This window comes from Mesocricetus auratus, unplaced genomic scaffold (assembly GCF_017639785.1).
Source record: "Mesocricetus auratus isolate SY011 unplaced genomic scaffold, BCM_Maur_2.0 Super-Scaffold_100009, whole genome shotgun sequence".
In the NCBI taxonomy this organism is placed as follows: Eukaryota; Metazoa; Chordata; class Mammalia; order Rodentia; family Cricetidae; genus Mesocricetus; species Mesocricetus auratus.
The window spans coordinates 61,908,649-61,928,321 of record NW_024429193.1 but is presented as its reverse complement, the minus strand read 5'-3'; the positions used below and the strand labels follow the sequence as shown (position 1 = coordinate 61,928,321).

At 53.0% G+C, this 19,673-nt stretch overlaps 1 protein-coding gene and 1 long non-coding RNA gene across 14 annotated transcripts; one reads left to right on the top strand and one right to left on the bottom strand.

Annotated features, from left to right (window-relative positions):
- Positions 1 to 477: 477 nt before the first annotated feature.
- Celf3 (CUGBP Elav-like family member 3) lies at positions 478 to 19,169 on the top strand. 13 transcript variants are annotated; one of them, XM_040752277.1, is made up of 14 exons: positions 478 to 496; positions 5,968 to 6,073; positions 7,213 to 7,295; positions 11,960 to 12,008; positions 12,396 to 12,524; positions 12,624 to 12,703; positions 13,613 to 13,756; positions 13,906 to 14,047; positions 14,263 to 14,412; positions 14,975 to 15,040; positions 15,341 to 15,469; positions 15,707 to 15,850; positions 16,584 to 16,720; positions 18,165 to 19,169. In XM_040752277.1, the coding sequence occupies exons 4-13, from the start codon at positions 11,960 to 11,962 to the stop codon at positions 16,709 to 16,711; spliced, it is 1,161 nt and encodes a 386-aa protein (XP_040608211.1). In that variant the 5' UTR covers positions 478 to 496; positions 5,968 to 6,073; positions 7,213 to 7,295; the 3' UTR covers positions 16,712 to 16,720; positions 18,165 to 19,169. The 13 variants fall into 13 exon arrangements, with proteins under 13 accessions (XP_040608211.1, XP_012981902.1, XP_040608212.1 ...); XM_013126448.2 differs by lacking the exon at positions 478 to 496 and adding an exon at positions 5,146 to 5,200; XM_040752278.1 differs by lacking the exon at positions 478 to 496 and adding an exon at positions 5,184 to 5,200 and having other exon boundaries at positions 5,935 to 6,073.
- On the bottom strand, positions 9,881 to 11,341 carry LOC121142415. Its single transcript, XR_005879433.1, has 3 exons — positions 11,294 to 11,341; positions 10,771 to 11,155; positions 9,881 to 10,116 (listed from the first exon to the last, which is right to left on the bottom strand). It is a non-coding gene; the product is annotated as an uncharacterized LOC121142415 (long non-coding RNA).
- Positions 19,170 to 19,673: the final 504 nt, after the last annotated feature.

Below are 19,673 nucleotides of genomic sequence, written 5' to 3'. Positions count from 1 at the left end.
ACCTGGCCAGCACTCTGGCAGAATTTCCCTTTTTGGAATTACTTCCTTTGGAAGATCAATTTTCTCTTCACCCTGGGCTCCTCATAAATTGTAAATTATTTCTCTCACTCTCAACTGAATACAGAAAGAGAAAGGGGATGAACTGACTGAGAGATTTGCTCTTCTAGTATCTAATTAAGAAGGGTAAGTGAAACATAAAACCACAGTTCTCAAAATAGTTGCCTGGAAAGAGCAGGAGCCTGTGTCAACAGTGCACACACACACACACACACACACACACACACACACACACACACAGACACACAGGCCCCACACGTGCACGCCAGCCTTCCCTGCTCGCAGAGATGGTGCCCAGCAAGAGACCTTCTTGGGACTTGTAAACAACTGTCCCCCAAAGCAAAGACAGAGCACGAGAAGCAAGCTAAATGTCAGGCCACCGAGGGATCTCTCTGCGATCTTCAGGTCTCTACATTTTCAGACAGAACTGCAGCCACAGGTGAGTCAGTTAGTGGCTATAAGCCTCTTCCCAGGAGCCCATCTGGGTTAGCAATCAGTTGGGTTGTTTATCTGTTTTTTTAGGAGAGAGAGTTAATGGTGAGAGAGAGAGATAAGCTGCCATCTGTCAGAGGTAATGTTTTCCCAGCCAGAGCAGAGGTTACCCTCAGGTGATAGTAGAGACTAAGGCTAAGGCCGACTTCCTCCTATCCAGCAGAGGTAGAGACTACAATGAAATCCACAGACTTTGTAGGTGGTGTGGCTGCCACAGTCTCTCAGTTCTTGAACGTTTGAGATGTGGCTGTGTTAGATATGCCAGAAATTTAAAATACACTCTGGATCTTGAAGACTTAATGGAAGAAAATAATGTAAGCTATCTCAATAACTTCATATGCATTGTATGTTGAAATAGTATTTTGAGTAAAGTAGGCTAAATAAAATGTCTTTGTGTAACCGTGTGTTGTGTACATATGTGTGGAAACAAGAGGTCATTGTCCATTGTTAATCATTCACCATCTTTCTTTCAGTGAACTTAGAGCTCACTGACTGGCCAGACCAACAAGGAAGGCCCAGAGATGCAGAAATGCACATTCTCTGTCTGCCCAGTGAGGGGCTGCAGACTCAGCGCTGCATCCAACACTTTCTGTGGGTGCTAAGGATTTGGACTCTGGTCCTCATGCTTGTGTAGCAAGGACTCTACCTCTGAGCCATCTCCCCAGACCCATGAAATGATTTCAAAACAACACAGGGTCTCACTGTAGCCCTGGCTGACCTGGAACTCTCTATGTAGCCCAGGCTAGCCATAAACTCAGAGATTTGCCTATGTCTGCTTCCCAAGTCCACTCTTAGCTCCATAATTTATTGTTTGTTTATTTTGGTTTTGGTTTTCAAGACAAGGTTTCTCAATCAGGTTTCCCAGCAATTCTGGAACTCATTCTGTAGACCAGGCTGACCTCAAACTCAAGAGATCTGCCTGCCTCTGCCTCCCAAATGATGGGATTAAAGGTGTGCACCACCACTTCCTGACTCATAGATTTATTTATTTATTCATAAAATCATTTTTAAAAGTAATTTCACAAGCTGGACACAATGGCTAATACCTGTAACCTTAAGTTCTTGGGAAGTAGAGGCTGGAAGGTCAGGGGTTCATCCTGGGCTATACAGTGAGGTTCAGTCCAGCCTGGGACACAGAAGATCTTGCCTCAAATAAACAAACAGATAGGTAATCCTTAAAAAGTCAGGAAACAAGCCAGACATGGTGGCACATGAATTTAATCCCAACACTCCAGAGGCAGAGGCAAAAGGGTCTCTGTAAGTTTGAGGCCAGCTGGTCTATGTAGAATTACAGGACAGCCAGGGCTACACAGAGAAAACCTGTCTCAAATGATTAAATAAATAATAAACAAGCCAGCAAGATGACCAGTGGGTAAAACACTTGCCACATAAACGTAAAGACCTACGTTTGATTCCCCAGAACCCACATAAAGGTCAAAGGAAGAAGAGGATCCACTCTTTTTTTTTTTTCTGAGACAGGGTTTCTCTGTGGCTTTGGAGGCTGTCCTGGAACTCGCTCAGTAGACCAGGCTGGCCTCGAACTCACTGAGATCCGCCTGCCTCTGACTCCCGAGTGCTGGGATTAAAGGTGTGCACCACCAGTGCCCCGTGAGGATCCACTCTTAAAAGTACTTTTTCGACTTTCACGCATGCACTGTGGCATGTGTTCATGTGTGTATATGTGCACATACACATAAATCAACAAATGTAATTTTAAAATTTTAAAGGAGGAAAATGACTCCACAAAGTGTCTTCTGACCTCTACATGCAAGCCATGGCACACTCATGCCCTAATAATAGGATAATAATATAAATAAAACATGAATCGTAAAAATCAGCAGCTTTCTTGGGAACAGAGACAGGGCGTCTCTTTGTAACACAGGCTGTTGTGGAGCTTGCTATATAGACCAGACTGGCCTGGAACTCACAGAGGTCTGCCTGTCTCTGCCTCCGGGTGCTGGGATTATAGGCGTGCCCAGCCACTTTTGTCCCCATTAAAAAAAAAGATATTATACTTTATGTACATAGGTGTTTTACCTGTGTGTATGTTTGGGTACCATATGCATGTATTTCTGCAGAGGCCGGAAGGGGGCGTCAGGTGGCCTGGAACTGGAGGTACAGATGGTTGTTGGTCATGATATGGTGCTGGGAATTGAACCAGGGTCCTCTGACAGAGCAGTCAGTGACTTAACTGCTGAGCCATCTCTGCAGCCCCTTAAATCTTTTAATATATGGCAGCTTAGCTTTGGCTGAAGAGGACTAGGAAAGAGCACGCTTGTGGATGGTGGGCAGAGAAAATCTTTTGGGGGAATTAAGGCCTGAAGCCTCATTTCTCCGGAGTCATGGGGCTCCCCCTTAGTTTTTATATCACAGAGTTTGCATCCCTTCTGACTGAAAGAACTTCAGAGATGTCCCACGGCCACTCAGCCTTCTCCTCTCTCAGACTGGCAGGACCAATCTGGACTGGAAATTGAGCTCAGGATCTAGAACCTTCACGGTCTGCTTCTACCTCCCGGTTATTGCCTGGGAGGAGGAGCCAGAAGGGTTCATTGAAATTCGTTTTTGTGGATGTTTAATATTTCAATTAATGTGATTAGGCCCCAGCCTGAATGAGCAGCAGGGCGGCAGATCTGCTGAGAAGACACAGAGTAATGAGATCAGTGGGCCCATCCGTGGGGTCCCCCATGTTCACAGGGTGTGATCTGTTTAATGTCTCCATGAATGCAGAGATCAGATTAGAAAGACAGCAAGAAGTGGGGGGTGGGGCGGGTGAATGGAAAGTTACTGTGGAGAAAGATGCTTTCCACTTCCTGGCCCCCTGGCACTGCCATGGCATCTCCCAGTCACTCATCATGGAGTCCCCTATTACCTCACCCTCTTGTCCCATTTTAGGGCACCCTATTGGGAGGACCTGGGCATCTGTGTGATGAAGTATAATCAAGTCTCCACACAGACATTCACTCAAATATGCGCACCTGCCAGAATGTAGCTTCGGGCCACAGAAACCCAGGTTAAAGAAGGCAAAGTGGTCCCCAGGGCAGGGGGCGGAAGGAGGCAGCACCAAGTCCTGACAGTGCATCAGTGAGCACAGAGGGAGAGAGGCTGGCTTCCCACTTGGAATGCTGGGTGCAGGAGTGCAGTGTGTGGATGGATTCGGGACCCGCCCTACCCAGCCTGGAATCTCAGCTACATGTGTTTCTAGCTGTGTGACCTTGGGCAAATTATTTAACCACTCGTGGCTTGGTTTCTTCATCCGTATCATCTAGGGTGGTGTGTTTAACAAGTTAGAAACTCTCACACATTTGGAACAATGCCTACCACATGGTTCCATTACTTCAGTTCCAGAAGAGGAACCTGCTTGTTGTGATAACTCAGGAATGGAGGACTCCAGGATGCATCTGGGAGCCTCAGAAATACCACTCTAGAAACATCAGCTCTGTTCTGGGTGGGAGAATGGGAAGCGGGGCATTCTACAGAAGCTGCCAGTGAAGTGTGGATGGTGAGCCAGGACAGCTACCACTGAGAGCTGCTGCCCGCAGACCCACTCTGCACTGAGCAGGTGCCGAGCGAGCAGAGAGCCAGCCTTCCTCTGGACCATGGACTGCATGATCAGGATTAGAAGTATTATTGTTTTGGGGGGAATAATAGTCCCTAAAAGTGTTTTTTTTTTTTTTTTTGGCTCCTCTCATCTGACTCTGAGCAAATGAAGGAGCAACTGATACTCGCCCTCTAGAGGACCAGTGCTCGTTCCTTCCCATTGAAGGAATCAGGAATCCCCACACGCCACAGGCTCTTTGCATGAAGTGTTTGTTAAGCACCTACTATGTATGAGCAAGATACCACGCTGGACTCTGTGAGCAGTAGGATAAGTTAAATGGGGGTCTTACAAGTTAGAGCTGCCACCAGCTGCTGCCTACCTGTCCATGCATGCACTTATACACACAAACCCCCCAGAGAGAAGGAAGGGGGTGTCTGCAAATGCCAGACTGCTATAGTTTTCCCTGCTTCTTTTTCTGGAAAAACATACAGACCTCTTTCTGCATTCACTTCCACTGTCTCTCTCGCTCACTGCACCGCTTTCGTTTTTCCTCTCTACCTCACTTTTGCTCTTTTCCCCAAGACCCTGTGACAGCTTCCTCATCTACACCTCCCTTCCTGCCTGCCTTCCTGCTCTCTCTGTTTCTCCTCCCTGTTTCCTTCCTTAGGTCCTCATTCTCAGGCTCCCCAAACGCCAGACTCCCCTCTACTCCCCACCCCCCAGCTTCCATCTCCTGGGTCTTCTCTTCCTCTTCCAGCACCGGGGACAGCTCCAGCCCCCGGAACAATGGACCCCACTTTAGGGCTCCTCTATAAATTCTCCATCTTAGCGTATTGCCCAGCTCCTGATTGGGGAGTAAGATGGGGGAAGGGTTGTTATCAAAAGCAGCTGCTCTTCTAGGGAGGAAAGAGAGTCAGGGAGGATAGAGATAGAAAGAGGGAGTGGTTCTTGCATGGGCTATGCGTCTCTCTCCAGAGTAGAGAATTTGTATTCCACCCCTGAGACTGACATCACTGATGTCAGGGGAAAGGAGGTGGGAGTGGGGAGGGGGTGTGGAGGGGGGAGGTTTTTGTTGAGGAGAGCGCGGCCGGAGAGCAGAGCTCCGGGACCCAGGTGACCGGGAAAGCAGGCAGCCTTAGAGTCGGGAGTAGCCGGCAGCAGCCCAGGCTGGGGAAACATCCAGGGTGGGGGTGGGAGGGGGGTCGAGGGAGAACCTGAAGGGGGCAGGGCAGAAGGGACCCCCGGAGCCCTGCCGCCATCAGAGATCAAGCATTTGGCATCAGGGATCTTCGGACCCAGCAGAAGGATCAGCCACAAGGGAGGTGTCCTCCCTAGGAAGCCAACAAGAGAGTCACCTGCCCCACATCAGGAGCAGGGACCTCTCATGACACTGCTTGCAACCAAATCAGGCCCCTAGCCCCTCAGCCTCCTTCCTGTTGCCTTCTGACTCTTGACCCATCTCTTTTGGCATTTGTGCCTTTGCTCCCGCCCTCTGAGCTCCAGAGCTCCTGCTACCACCCAAACGCCCCAGGGCTTATTGGCCCTGACCCCCCTCCTGGGATATTTGCCAGATCTCTGGGAGGGAGACCATTTGTTTGGGCTATGCCCCCAGGTGGCCTGACAGTATCTGCCTAGACCCCTGACCCCTAGCCTCAACTCCCCAGGCCTCCTTTGTGTGAAGAGCCCTCCTCTGATCAGCACTGTGGTTGGGGGCCAAAGGGAAAGCCGGCCCTGCTGGGCCCTTGGGCCCCACCACCTGCCTCCTCCTGGTTGGGCAGCTTCCCTTGTCTTTGGGCCTCTCCCTGCTCCCCCTCCCCGGCCCCTCCTCCTGGGCCGCCCCAATGAAGGAGCCGGATGCCATCAAGCTGTTTGTGGGGCAGATCCCGAGGCATCTGGAGGAAAAGGACCTGAAGCCCATCTTCGAGCAGTTTGGCCGGATCTTCGAGCTGACTGTCATCAAGGACAAGTACACCGGGCTGCACAAGGGTGAGGGGTCAGGCCAGACTGGAGAGGAGGCAGAAAGGATGGGGGAAGTCAGAGGGGTGGAATGGCGGGCAAGGAATGATTTGGAAGCAGAGTTCGGGGACAGGGGACTGGATGGAGGAGCTGAATGAGAACTCAGTTGAGTGACAGGGATCGCAGGGGTGGAAAACTAAGGGGAACTCTACGCTGTAGATGGAGGAGGGTGTGGATGCCATGGGGTGAACTCCAGAAGGGTCAGAAGGACAAGTTTTAGGAGACAGCAACAAGGTTGATAATGTGAGTAGCCCCAGATAATGCTGGGATGGCTGGCCAGGTGTTCAACCTAGAAAGAGTGGGATTTAGCCAAACCGGGGCAGTCAAGGACTAAAGCGAGTGAGCGGAGGAGAGGAGCGTGGAGAAGAGAGACTGGACAGGGTTTGTAGGACTTAAAAAGTTACTAGGAAAATGCTCTGGAGGTCTCTCCAAGAGCTGTGCTGCTAAGCAGGACCCGCCACGGATCAGCACTTGGAGAGCTCCAGGAGCGGGGATCCCGGGCCACACTACCTCCCGCTATCTCAGGAAAAAGCACTTCCGGCTGCTGCTTTTCCTCTTCCTTCTCCGTGAACTCCCCACACCTGCCTCGGTGGAGTCTGGGAGACATGAGAAGTAGGGGAAATGGAAGGGGGGGGAGATAAGGCCAAGATGGAGGGAGGAGAAAGGAAAGAGAGAGGAGAAGAGAGGGAGAGGGACAGGGCCGAGGGACAGAGACAGAGAGACAGAGGGACAGACAGACGAGAGAGGATAGGGAGAGGAGAGAGAGAGAGAGAGAGAGAGAGAGAGAGAGAGAGAGAGAGAGAGAGAGAGAGAGAGAGAGAGAGAGAGAGAGAGAGAATCACATGGCCTTACTTGGCATCACAGCTCTTCCTGTTTCGGCCCCATCTCTCCACACATCAAATGCTCTCCTGTGTCCCTCACCACCAGCCCCTGCCCCGGAGAAAGGGTATAATTTTTATCCCTCTGGGGTGCCTCCCCAACCCAGCAGGCGGAGATGGCAAGAAGAGGAAATGCCTCCCCCATTCTCAGTCTCCTGGGGAAGCCCCTTTGGAAGCGGAAACTGGGAAGTCACTCCAACTCCAACCCTGTCTCTGCCTGTGTCTCCTCAGGATGTGCCTTCCTGACATACTGTGCCCGCGATTCAGCCCTGAAGGCCCAGAGCGCCCTGCACGAACAGAAGACTCTCCCAGGGGTGAGTCCTACACTCTGCAGGGTCAGGGGGACTAAGAGGAGCCTTAGGACTGTCAGGGGACCCACAGCCCTCCCAAGACACCGAGCTATTTTCCACCTCTTGTCATCACCAGGAAGTCCTTCTGGCATCCCTTTCCTTCTGAAGATGTGTGAAAAAAGAACACTTAGTGGAGTAAATGGGACCTTTTCTGAGGAGCATATGCAGCCCCTTCCCCCACCCCACCCCGTCTGTCCCCAAGCCATGTTAGGGGGGACTTAGCTGTATGGGAGGCATGCACAGGAGACTGAACACCTGTGTTGGAGGGAGCACGGGGCACTAGGCACTCTTTTGTGGCGCTGGATAAGGCAGGTTGGGTGGGGGGAGATGGGGGAGGGGTGCTGCCGCCCTGAGAACAGGCAGCTGGGCCTGCTGGACTGTTCCGTGATTTCTGAGATCACACAGGCTCCCTGCCTGGCTCCCAGGAAGCACTGCAAACAGCCACAGGGCATCACAGTGGATCCGGGTCTGTGGTGGACATGAGTTTGGGGGCAGCAGGCCAGGGCCGAGCTGACATGATAGGGAAAGGTCAGGTTTGACCCCACCAAGTGTGCCCAGGGAGGGCAGGGAAGCACAGGTGCTCTGGGGTGGCTTCCCTCCTGCAAGGTGACATGCCTTTGTTTCTTGAGCCAGCCTCTGTGCAACAATCCTTGGCTGGTAACCTAGAGCAGGCATCCAGAACCCTCTGGCCTCTCTGGCTGTAGATGGGCTTCTGTTTTCTCTCAGACTATGAGTCTCAGGGAGCCCTTCCTGAAACCTCACTGCCCATGGTAAACCTTTGCTGGGCACTGAGACATCTGGCTCAACCTCCACGCCTTCCCCATGTGGGACAGAGAATGGTTCTGACCATCCATCCGGAGAGGAAAGAGAACAGATGGGGTGGGCATACAGAAAACAGAGCTGCTTATACCGCCCCCAACTTAAACTCTCTGCAAGCCCCCTCTAGCCCTCCCCACCATCTCATCCCAACCAACAGGAATCACCACTGCTCAGAATGGAGAGCCTGGTACATGCATGTGAGCTGGCCTAGGGATCTAGGTGAACATGTGTCCGTGCACACATGCTTGTGAGCACATGACAGGCCAGACTGGGGTACATGCAAGCTTCTAAGTTCCAACTTCCCCTCCTCTTCCTCTCTGGAGGCCCCTCACGAACCAGATTTTCACCTCCATTGCAGGAACCGGAGGGTCAGTGGAAGGAGACCAAAAAAGGCCAGGGTAGGGTCTTGGATGAATGGCGTGTAGGGTGGGTAGGCGTCCCAAAGACAAGGTATCAGCTAGGGATACATCCCCTGCATCTGTCCCCTCCAGGGGCCTATGAAGCTCAGGCAAAACTCCAGCCTGGATGAGACGCTGCCTGCCCTTCATCCTGGGCTGGGCATGGGAATGGGGGAAGGAAGGCCTCCTGCTTCTCTCACTTTGCTCCAGACCTCCCAGGTGACACAAAGTTCCCACGGTGGCCTTTGTCACAGCTGACAGAATCCAGAGGGACTGATAGTTTCTGACAGGAAGTGAGGGGTTCCATTCTCCCAGGAAGGATCCCATGCTAAGGGGTTGAGGACACTGGTGCAGGGCAGTCAAGGGAGCAGATACCTGTAACCACACCCTTGCCTTTGCACTCTACCAAGGGTTTTATCCTGCCATTTCCCCCCTCGGGTGTGTGTGTGTGTGTGTGTGTGTGTGTGTGTGTGTGTGTGTGTGTACGCGCACAAGATGTCAGCCAATGCACAGTTCTGTCAGTAAGTTTTGTCCCTGTCTCCAAGCCCTCCTGTAAGGTCTATTTTAGCAGTGTATTTTAGCCTGCTTCGTGCTTCCCCTCTTGATCAACCAGAATCTAGAAGGTGCTACCATACTGAGATATGTTTCAGGCTGGCCTGTGGCTGTTGAGGCCCATTTCCTCTTCTCTCCAGTAAGAGTTCCCTAGGTGGCTCTGTCCCAGGTCCCTCCTGGATCCATTCTGAGCAGGCAGGGTGTGGCCTCTTGGAAGTTGGTTGTGAGGGATGCCTCTGCCTGGCTTATTCTTCCCCATCTGTTCTGGATCAATCTCCCGCTTTGGAGACATGAGCACTCCCATCAGCTTGAGGCAGAGAGGGTGGTCTCTGGGGCACCCGGAACTGTGAAGCCAGAAGCCACAGGGCTCCCAACCTACACCCTCAAGAGAATTGGATTTTGAGGAAGAGTGAGCTCTCTTTGGAGGTGGGGTCCTGACTGTTAAGTAGTCCTGTTAGGGAAGGCAGATCAGAGCTCCCTGGCTGGAGTGTAAATAGCCCCTTCTTCTTTGGGAGGCCCTTGGGAGAGCTTATCACCTGGTGGGTGGTAGCTAGGGAAGAGGCGCCTGCCTGGTTGCCAGGTAAACACAGCGCAGCTGGACTCAGGGGAGGGGGCAGGTGTGCCCAGGCAAGCTAACAAACCTGAGCTTCCCACAGGAAGTGGCAGGCCAGGAAGTGGGGGACTGGAAATGGGCATTGGGGTACTCAGGAGTCCTCTGTGAGGGCACTGGGGGAGTCTGTCCATACTGTGATCTGCGCTGCATCTCTCTGAGAATGCACATCAGCTGTGGGTATTTATTGATATGCTATTTTTGTGCTGGAAGATTGTGCAGGACGGGCAAGACATCATTTCTCTCCCAGGCTCTCAGTCTCTGAGAGAACAGCAACTTCCCCAGAGACTTGTTCGGAAGGGCATAGTGCCAGTCCTAAGAATGCCCCATGCTGTGGCCCTGGCTCTGACTGTCTCCACATCTTCAGGGGTGGATGTGGCTGCTCTGGTGCCTGAAAGAGAATTTCCTGTTGTGACAAGAATAAAGAAGAGGGCGTGAATGACCAGAAGTCTCTAGCTCATAGATCTTCCTACACAAGTGCAAGATCTCTCACATACACACACATGCACACACATGTATGCACACATAACACAGGCACACACATGCATGCACACACACACATGCACGCACACACACACTCACTCCTTAGGAGATTGAGTCTCAGATGGGATAATCCGAGATTGCTAGAAGGTAAATCTGGAGGCAGATTGGCAGGAGGATTTATGTGACTGTGACCTCCCCCCAACCCCCAGCAGCTGCTCACAGACCCAGAGATTTGGGGGAGGGAAGGCCAGGGCAGGAATATCATTGGAGATGAGTCTTAGTTTGATCCATGGCTGTGAACACCTGGCTGGCGAATCCAGCCAGTAGCTATAGTTCTGCATTTCTCCATGTTAATTCAAGTCACTCAAGGTCTCCATATGCTAGAGTCCCCAAGCTGAGGGTACCTGACTCCAGGACTCCTGGCCTGTCCTCTTGTTTACAGAGGAGGAAGCTGAAGCCCAGAGGAAAGAAATGACTTAGGTAGTGAGAGACTGCTCCTGGGACCTGGGTCTCCTCTCAGTTAAATGACTTTGAGTACCCTTAAGCCTCACTCTTAGCATGTAAACGAATACTTCACCTTAGACTTTGGTCTCTGGAATTAAGGTGGTCCCACCATCACATGAGTGAGGGGACTGATGTGACCCTAGCTGTCAAAGTCCTCAATAGCAAGAGAAGTTCAGAGCTGAATACTGAAGGCTCCGCCCAGTCACTATCGTGGTCGTCATCTTGGTTGAGGAAATCAACCTGTGGGAGTGTTTCCCAAGTTCACTCGCCAAGCAAGACATGCAGAATAGGACTAGGAGTTTTTCTATCCACACTGAAGACTGAACAAAGGATGCCACTGTGGGTGTCGGGAGAGGATAGGGTTCTGGAGGGTAGAGTTCAGTGAGGATGGCAAAGGAGCATGGATAGCCTCCTCTCCTCCAGTGCTTTCTCAGCTCTTCAGATACCAAGGCTTGGTTCTGGAAGAGGAAGCAGGAGAATTAATAGTAAGGCTCCTGCAGGGCTCACTCCACTTACCTCCCTCCAGGACCAGGAAGCTTTCCTGGGAACCCTCCCCCACCTCCCAGCCCCCACCCAATCCTCCACCCCCAGCATACCCTGTTCCCACCCCCCCTCCAGTCCTTCTCTGGGTGTGGAGAAGCAGAAGTGATGACATCACCACGGTCGCCAGGGCGACGGGGACGGATAAATCAGGCTGAGTGGGCGGTTGCCATGGTGCGCATTCTCCCGTTGCCACGGAGACTGGGCATCTGCTCCCTTTGTGCTGCCCGAGTGCCTTCCCCCTGGGGTCAAGGGGTGTAGGGGAGCAGAAAGAGAGGCAGACACACCTCCAGGGGTCAGAAGGAATTCTGGGCCTCTGTGGGGTCTCCCTCATCCTTCCTTGGGGGTTCTCCACGGGATAGCCTGTTTGCTCCTACTTTGCAGAATGGAGGCAGCTCTGGCTGATCAGTCTCTTGGCTGAGCTCTGGCTTAAGACCTGGGTCCTATGGACAGACATTTCTCTATGGGTGGCCCGGGCATTCTGAGGCCAACCCGAGCCCAGAGCTGTATCCCATGAACACCTTCCAACACATCCCCTCTCCCAAATACTTTTAATCCTTTCGTGTTTGAATTCTAGACAAGATTGGCCCTATTCTCTCCTTCTCATCAATTTAGAGGGCAGAGGCAACTTTGCTTCCTTCAATCTCTGGTCATCTCAGTCAGGGAGGGCTCTTGGATGTTCTGAGGAGGTCCTGGAAGCTTCCTTCTTTTCTCTCCTATAGATGAACAGGCCGATCCAGGTCAAGCCAGCCGACAGCGAGAGTCGAGGAGGTAGGTTCTACAACTTTGGATTTAGCCCCTTTCCTGCTACCCCCAGGCCCAGGGCTTGAAAGAGATGAGAGGCAGCCTTTCTTAAGGAAGGACGTCTAACAGTACTGAAGAGTTATTTAGAGTTGGGTTAAGGAATGGATGAGTGTGGTAGGAGGAGAGATTTGGCCCATTCGTAGAGATGACAAGACTGAGGCCAAGCAGAGTTCAGGCTCTTCAGAGCTGAGAAGAGTATCGCACAGTACTGAACGCCAGTTCCCAACCATCAGCCCTTCACACCTAGAGCTATTGTCCCAGGATGGGGAGTAGTGTCAGGAGCAACAGGTACAAGTGGAAGGGAAGGGCGGGGAGAGCCCTCGAACATTACTCCCCTCCTGTGCCCACCCCCAGAAGACCGGAAGCTCTTTGTGGGGATGCTAGGAAAGCAGCAGACAGATGAGGACGTCCGGAAGATGTTTGAGCCATTTGGGACCATAGACGAGTGCACTGTGCTCCGGGGGCCAGATGGTACCAGCAAAGGTAGCCCCTCCCTCTCCTCCCTTCACCCATAGACTCCGGAGGGTGCCCTCATGGTAGGCACTCACCCCTTTTCTCCTCCACCCCAACCATTCACTCTAGGCTGTGCCTTTGTGAAGTTCCAGACTCACGCTGAGGCCCAGGCAGCCATCAACACCCTCCACAGCAGCCGGACCCTGCCGGTGAGCCCCATTCCCCTCCTTTGTCTTCCTACTGGCCCACCCACCAGGCCCTGGCACAGAGCAAGATTCCATTCAGGATAGAACTTCTCATTTATGTCTTTACAAGTTTTTGCAAAAGAATCAATCAAACATCACACCCTATACCCACTCCTCATCTTCAGCCCAAATTCCCTTCCATTCCTCAGCCCTCTCTATCTCCCATCTGTTCTCTGCCTTCCTGAATCTCCCACCTCATTTCCTGGAGTCAGGACCCTTGCTGAGAGGCCCCACCTGCCCAGAATGTGTTGATACCTGAATTCTGGTGTTAAGTCAGCTGGATGTGAGCTGGAGTTCCTAGCGGGAACCTAACTAACCAGCTGCTTCCCAAGGATGTGGGCCTTCCCACAACTCAGGAGTCTCTAGCAGAGGCAGGAGAGGCACCGAACAGGAAGAGAGCTCAACATCGGACAGAGAACTGAACCTGGGCCCCTTCAGCTTTGAGAGTCTAAGACTATGACCGTCCTTGCAAATGTGCCAGTTTGAGTTTGATTTGGCTCAGGCTAGCATTAAAATGGGAAGTGGCCTCCACTGAGCAATCCGTGAGACCTGGGGTGTGTGGGGTCAGAATCATGGCAGCTGTCAGATTAACACTCCCCACAGCTAATCCACTATGGGTTGCCAGCACAGATGCCTCTCAGCACTGACCTTCCCATCCCCACAGGCCTGTCCAGGCTTTGAGCATTTAACTTCACGTTCCTCAGTTCTGTCTAGCCTTTACACATCCCAGCGCAGGGAGATGGTGGGATTAGGATCTTCCCATTTGGACTGGGCCCCGTGGTGACTGTGCTCCCAAGGGGGCCTGAGACTAGGCTCTGAGGCCCCTAGGGAGCAGCTGTCGGCTCTCCCTGTGACATGTGGGCCCATGGCCAGGGTGCCTCATCCAGCCTGGTGGTAAAGTTTGCTGACACAGAGAAGGAGCGAGGTCTCCGCCGAATGCAGCAGGTGGCTACCCAGCTGGGCATGTTCAGCCCTATCGCCCTCCAGTTTGGAGCCTACAGCGCCTACACCCAGGCTGTAAGCATGCCCCTCACGCCCAACGCTAGCTAGATCTTCCTCATCTCCATGTCCTTTGTGACCCACCCTCCAAACACCAGAGAGGGCTTGGGAGGGAGATGAGCGCCAGTCTGGGGGCCTGGCCCTACACTTGTCTCCACACCCCACAGCTGATGCAGCAGCAGGCAGCCCTGGTAGCAGCTCACAGTGCCTACCTCAGCCCTATGGCCACCATGGCTGCCGTGCAGATGCAGCACATGGCTGCCATCAATGCCAACGGCCTCATCGCCACCCCCATCACTCCATCCTCAGGTATGGCCTATCCTGGGCTGGCGGGGCTAGGGACAAGCATAGCTGGGCAGGTAATGACAGCACGGTGACAGTGAGTAGGGAAGCCATGGGGTCCAAATGGTGCTCGGGGCCAGAGAATGGGCTGTTGCTCTACTCGGCCCCCAGATGTGCCAACTAGTTCTCTGCATCTGTGTGCCTGTCTCTCTGCTCTGTCGCTGTCATTTTCTCCTTCCTAGGAACCAGCACCCCTCCTGCCATTGCTGCCACGCCCGTCTCTGCCATCCCCGCTGCCTTGGGCGTCAACGGCTATAGCCCGGTGCCCACCCAGCCCACAGGGCAGCCTGCCCCTGATGCTCTGTATCCCAACGGGGTTCACCCTTACCCAGGTGGGGCTCTCTGCCTGCCCACCTTGCTCCATCTGCCATCCAGGCCACCACTCCCATTGCTGACAGCCATGACACACCTTCCCTCTCCAACCTCATGGCTTAAGGTGCTTTTTCTTGCTCTTCCTGGGCAGAAATGCTCCTCGGGTTCTTTTCTTTTTTCTTTTTCTGTCTTTCTTTTTTTCTTTTTCTTTTTTTAGTGTTTTTGAGACAGGGTCTCTTTGTGTGGCCAAGTCCCAGAACTCACTATACAGACTAGGTTGGCCTCGAACTCACAGAGCTCTGCCTGCCTCTGCCTCCTCAGTACTGGGATTAGAGCAGTGTGCTACCCCACCTGGCATTTTTGGGGCTTTGGCGAGGGTAGCTGAGACTTAGAGAGGTGGCAAGTCAGTCACAGACCTGTCTGCCCGACATGGGGCTGTTTCTCCCCCTTCTCCTACTGCCCTATGCATCCCCCTCCTCATCTCACCCTCCACCCCCAATGAGGCTCTGTCTGCTGAGAGAGGTGCTGGCGGGGTTCCCGTTGTGTCCCAGACCCGCTCATGGCTTGTGATACTCTCCTCAGCCCAGAGCCCTGCTGCCCCCGTGGACCCTCTCCAGCAGGCCTATGCAGGAATGCAGCACTACACAGGTGAGGGACTCCAGCCCAGGCCCTGCCCCGGTGGGAGGGATGGCAGGAGGAAAACCAATCCAGAACCTCTACGTCCATGCTTCTACACTCACTGCCAACCACACCCTCAGGCCTTCCTGACAAGCTGTGCCTGTGAGAATGGATGCTTGAGGGCAGCAGCCCCAGGACTTGGTCTGAGGGCAGCCCTCCCTGACACACTCAGCCCTGTGGGTTCCACTGCATTGGGCTGAGGGGGGAGACAAGGCTGGCTGTGAGGGGTCAGGGGAACCCCTTTAGCCTTTTCTGTTTTCACCATCCCAGCAGCCTATCCTGCAGCCTACAGCCTGGTTGCACCTGCATTCCCGCAGCCTCCAGCCCTGGTGGCCCAGCAGCCCCCACCACCACCTCAGCAACAGCAGCAGCAGCAGCAGCAGCAGCAACAACGGGAAGGTGCCAGCCTGGGGCAGGGTCCTGATAGCTTCGAACCTGCAGGGATAAGAACACCCATGTGGTGGGCTCGGGTACTCCCAATGGCTCTGTGCCACACTCAGCTCTGGCCCTGTGTGTGAGAAGGAAGGAGTGGGGAGCCCTGGCCCACCTGTGGGGGGCCTGACTGGCAGCTTCTTCCCCTATACCTCTGCGTCTCCCAGTCTCTGAGCTTTCCCTTCTATCTCTGCTGCCACCCAGGCCCTGATGGCTGCAACATCTTCATCTACCACCTGCCCCAGGAGTTCACAGACTCAGAGATCCTCCAGATGTTTGTCCCTTTTGGCCATGTCATCTCAGCCAAAGTCTTTGTTGACCGGGCCACCAATCAGAGCAAATGTTTTGGTAAGAACATGACCCAAAAAGACAGAGTATGGACACTTTTGTTAGAACTCTAACTTAGAACAAAGTTTGTCACATTTGGAGGCATTTAGGGTCTCAATGAACTCAGCACTTGAAAGCCTGAGTATACAAGGCTACAAAAGAACCATCTCTGACACACCCACCATCCCATACAGTTGACACTCAAGCCCATCTCTTGTAAAAAGGTCACAGCTTTATCTTCCTCCTTAAAAACCGACCTCGGGGCTAGAGATGCTAGAAATCTAAGCATGAGATCCTATGTTCTACCATAACACACACACACACACACACACACACACACACACACACACACACACACACACGTACGCGTTCGCCAATTCCATTTCACATAGTCTGGAGATACTAGATTTCAAAAGGATGTAGGTTTCAGTTGGAAACCTGCTTCAGACCCTTGCTTCAAGTCATTGGTAGGGTTTTCAAAAGGCAGGTTTCTTAGAGCTCTCAGGCTAAGGGGTCGCCTTTCAAAGAACACTGGAAAGCACATCCTAGTTTGTGAATGGCTGGACTGGATTCACTCATTAAATCTATCATCAACGAATTCTTTCTGGATGCCTACTGTGTCCCAGGCAGGCTTCTAGGTATTAGAGATGCCGAAAGAAGTAGGGTGGTGTCGGGAAACCAAACAAGCAGCCCTGGCCCTGTGGCAGGACAGTGGCATGGGGCAGGGCCGGGCCTTATGCCCTTCTCGCCTCAGGCTTTGTGAGTTTCGACAATCCGGCCAGTGCCCAGGCTGCCATCCAGGCTATGAATGGTTTCCAGATTGGCATGAAGCGCCTCAAAGTCCAGCTAAAGCGGCCTAAGGATGCAAACAGGCCCTACTAAGGGCTTCAGGTGGGTGCTGCTCTGTCGTGTGACCTCATCTTCAGACTCCACACACTGCAGCCAGATCCCTTAAGTGAATCCCCTACCCTTCCACCACCAACCCACCCTGACACTGGGCATATGGAACGAGGATCCAGCTGTTGTTCAATCAGTTGTGTCTCTTGCCAGCACACACACACACACACACACACACACACCGAGGAGAGGCCACAGTCTCCACCTGTGTCTGTTCCCAGTTTTCCACAGTATCTGGTCTTGTTTGTCTGGTCCGTGTCCATGTGTCTGTGTCTTTCTCTTTCTGGTTTTCCTTTGGGTTGGATGAAGTTGGTGGAGTAGGTTGGGGGGCCAGGAGGCTGCTCTAGAGACCTGGGGGGTCAGAGAGTCTCTTGGCTTTGAAACTTTGTTTCCTGAGAAGTGGAAATACTCAGGTTCTGTTGCCAGTTGCCCTGAACGGCAGGTGACTTTCCCAGGCAGCGGACTCTGGGGCAGAGCCCGACACAGATGGGAGGGGCATGGCTTGGCCTAGTAGAGGAAGTGGACTAGCACCTACCCGGGAGTTGTACTGAGTAGGGTCCCTCCAGCCCAGTGAGGCTGCCATCCAAATTCAGGGCACAGACCTATGAGCCCTGGCTACTTTTGATTTGTTTAATCTCCTTTGGACCAAACCTTGAAAAATCACAACCCAAGAACAATACCCACATTTCTGTTTCTCCCCTTTCCCCCCCAATCCTGGCTGCTTAACTCCCCCCACCCTGGGGGTCCCCAGCCCAGGGTCCGTGTCCATTGTCGGCTGAAGCCCCCATCCCGGACCCCTGCTCCGGGCCCCTGTAAGTTGCATGGAACGAGTGTGTTGTCTTTGGAGGCAATTGTTTGTTATCTGGGGAGGGGCTATGGAGGGAAAGTGCCCCCCCAGCCCAAGCTCAGGGCCGGGGGCAGCTCGCGGGATGTGCTTGGTCAACAGTGGTTGGTGACTGTGGTTTGTGGTCTGTGCATTTTTCTCTTGCTTCCTTTGTTCCTTTCCAAAAAGGAATGAGAACACTACCTAAGGGCTGGGAGTGGTGTCACCCTTTAAGACTCCACCCCAAAGCCCCTCCCGGGTCATCCCAGGCTCTGCAGATGCTCCCTCTCTCCAGGAGTCTGCTTGTCCACGCACCCCTCTTCCTCGTAGCTCTCTCTGCCTGCCTGCCTGTCTCATTCCTCTGCCTCTCTCCCCCTCTAGCTCTGACTCTCCCAGCCAGTTTTTGACTTTTCTTCAGATACTTCCGTTTCTATATTGTTTCACCCCCCCCGTCTCAAGCTGGAAGGATGGGGAAGTGAGCGGATGGTTCTGCCAGGACAAGGCCTTTCTCAGGCAGCCCATCATAGGTGCCATCACTCCCTGTCCGCTTCCTGAAACCCGTGACCGGTATTGGCTATCTTCCCTGTGTTTCACCCGTATTTCCTTCCTTCACAGGTCTGGAGATAACAGAGAAAGGGATACTTGACACTCTCTTCCCATGACTGGCCCTGGCCTTCTCTGCACATCTGCCCCTGGGCCTTGATTGGACTCTGGGGCAAAAGCTGCTTCGAGGCCCTAAGGGCCCGGGACCTGGCTCACTCCCACCACCTTGCCTCTCTGAAGGGCCATGGTTTTGCTTCCCTGGCTCCAAGAGCCTATTTCCTCCCCTGTGCCCTTTTGGCCTTTGTGAGGAAGCAGGGAATAGGCTTGAAGGTTCAGGGTATCTGCCTTCTGCTAAGGCCCCCGAGTCGGGCCTCTGCACCTACCGTTCGCACTTCCTCTCCCCAGTGGGCCTGGAGTAGCTGTGCCAGCCCACGAGGGCAGCCAGGCAGCCTCTCTCCCAAGTCCTCACCCCAGCCTCTTCCCCACTGTAGGGGCTTCTCAGAGGCTGGCTCTCACGTTCCCCTCCACCCTCAGCCAGAGGTAGGATGTCTCCAAATCCCAGGCTCCCAGCCCTGAAACTCACTGCCTTCCCCAAGGCCCCCTCAAAGGAGGGTGTCGGGGAGCCCTGAGGGTTGCCCCTCTGCCAGCCAGTCACAGAGACCCTCCTTCCATGAGGAAAAGACCTTCCCCGAATCCCTAAAAATGTTTACAGTCTCTGCTGGCCCCTCCATGTAAATACCATTACCCAGCCCAACCAGCCAGACGCTGCCATCTTTCTCGGAGTTTTAGACAATGTTGCCCTTGGATTTTTTTTTCTCTCTCTCTTAATTTCTCCCTTTGCTTTGGGGGTAATTGGGTATTTGGGAGGAAGGGTGTGGGGAGGGCTACAGGGGTTTATTACCTGATCACTTTCTTTAGGAAGAGGTTTTAGGAAAAGAACAGCGGTGGGGGGTGGGATGGTAAAGGGTGTGAAGGGGAAGTCAATTTCTGACAGTTCTCTACACTTATTTATTTATTGAGTTTCACTTTTGAAGAGTTGCTCTTTTCTGTCTAAATAAAGAAAAAAGTTTAAAAGCACCAAATGTGAGTCTTGCAAGGTGGACAGTAGGGTGTTCACACGGGAAGGAGAGGGAGGGAGGGAGGGGAAGAGATTATGGTTAGGGAGACAAAACTTTCAGGACGGTCAAGTCCTTGCTGTGTTCAAACCTTGCTCATAACTTCATGATCCTATTCCATTCACCTTTGGGGCTTGATTCTAGAATGTTCTTCAGAGTCTAGCACAGGGGAAAGAACAGAGTTGAGTACAGGGGCAAGCACTGGTCAGCAGGCCTCTCCCTGCATCCATTTATGCCTCTAAAGGTTGGGGGCCTGTGTTTCAGGGACACTAGGAGCTAGCTGTAACACCACCATTGTGGCTCCTGGTCTTGTGTGGACCCTCAATGTTCACCCCTCATTCTCCAAGGCCCTATGGGCAGGTTATAATTAACAGACAGGGAAGACGATGTCAGGAAGGTTATCCTCTTCCCAGAGTCACAGGGCTAGAGAAGAGGGAGCTATGGAAGCTGACCATTGTCCAATGCT

Excerpts from the sequence above, each read along its gene's own strand:
- Celf3 (XM_013126447.3), top strand. The coding sequence starts at position 5,929 with ATGAAGGAGCCGGATGCCATCAAGCTGTTTGTGGGGCAGATCCCGAGG. Across the intron at positions 12,009-12,395 it reads CGACAGCGAGAGTCGAGGAG|AAGACCGGAAGCTCTTTGTG; the intron begins GTAGGTTCTACA and ends GCCCACCCCCAG. Across the intron at positions 12,525-12,623 it reads GCCAGATGGTACCAGCAAAG|GCTGTGCCTTTGTGAAGTTC; the intron begins GTAGCCCCTCCC and ends CATTCACTCTAG.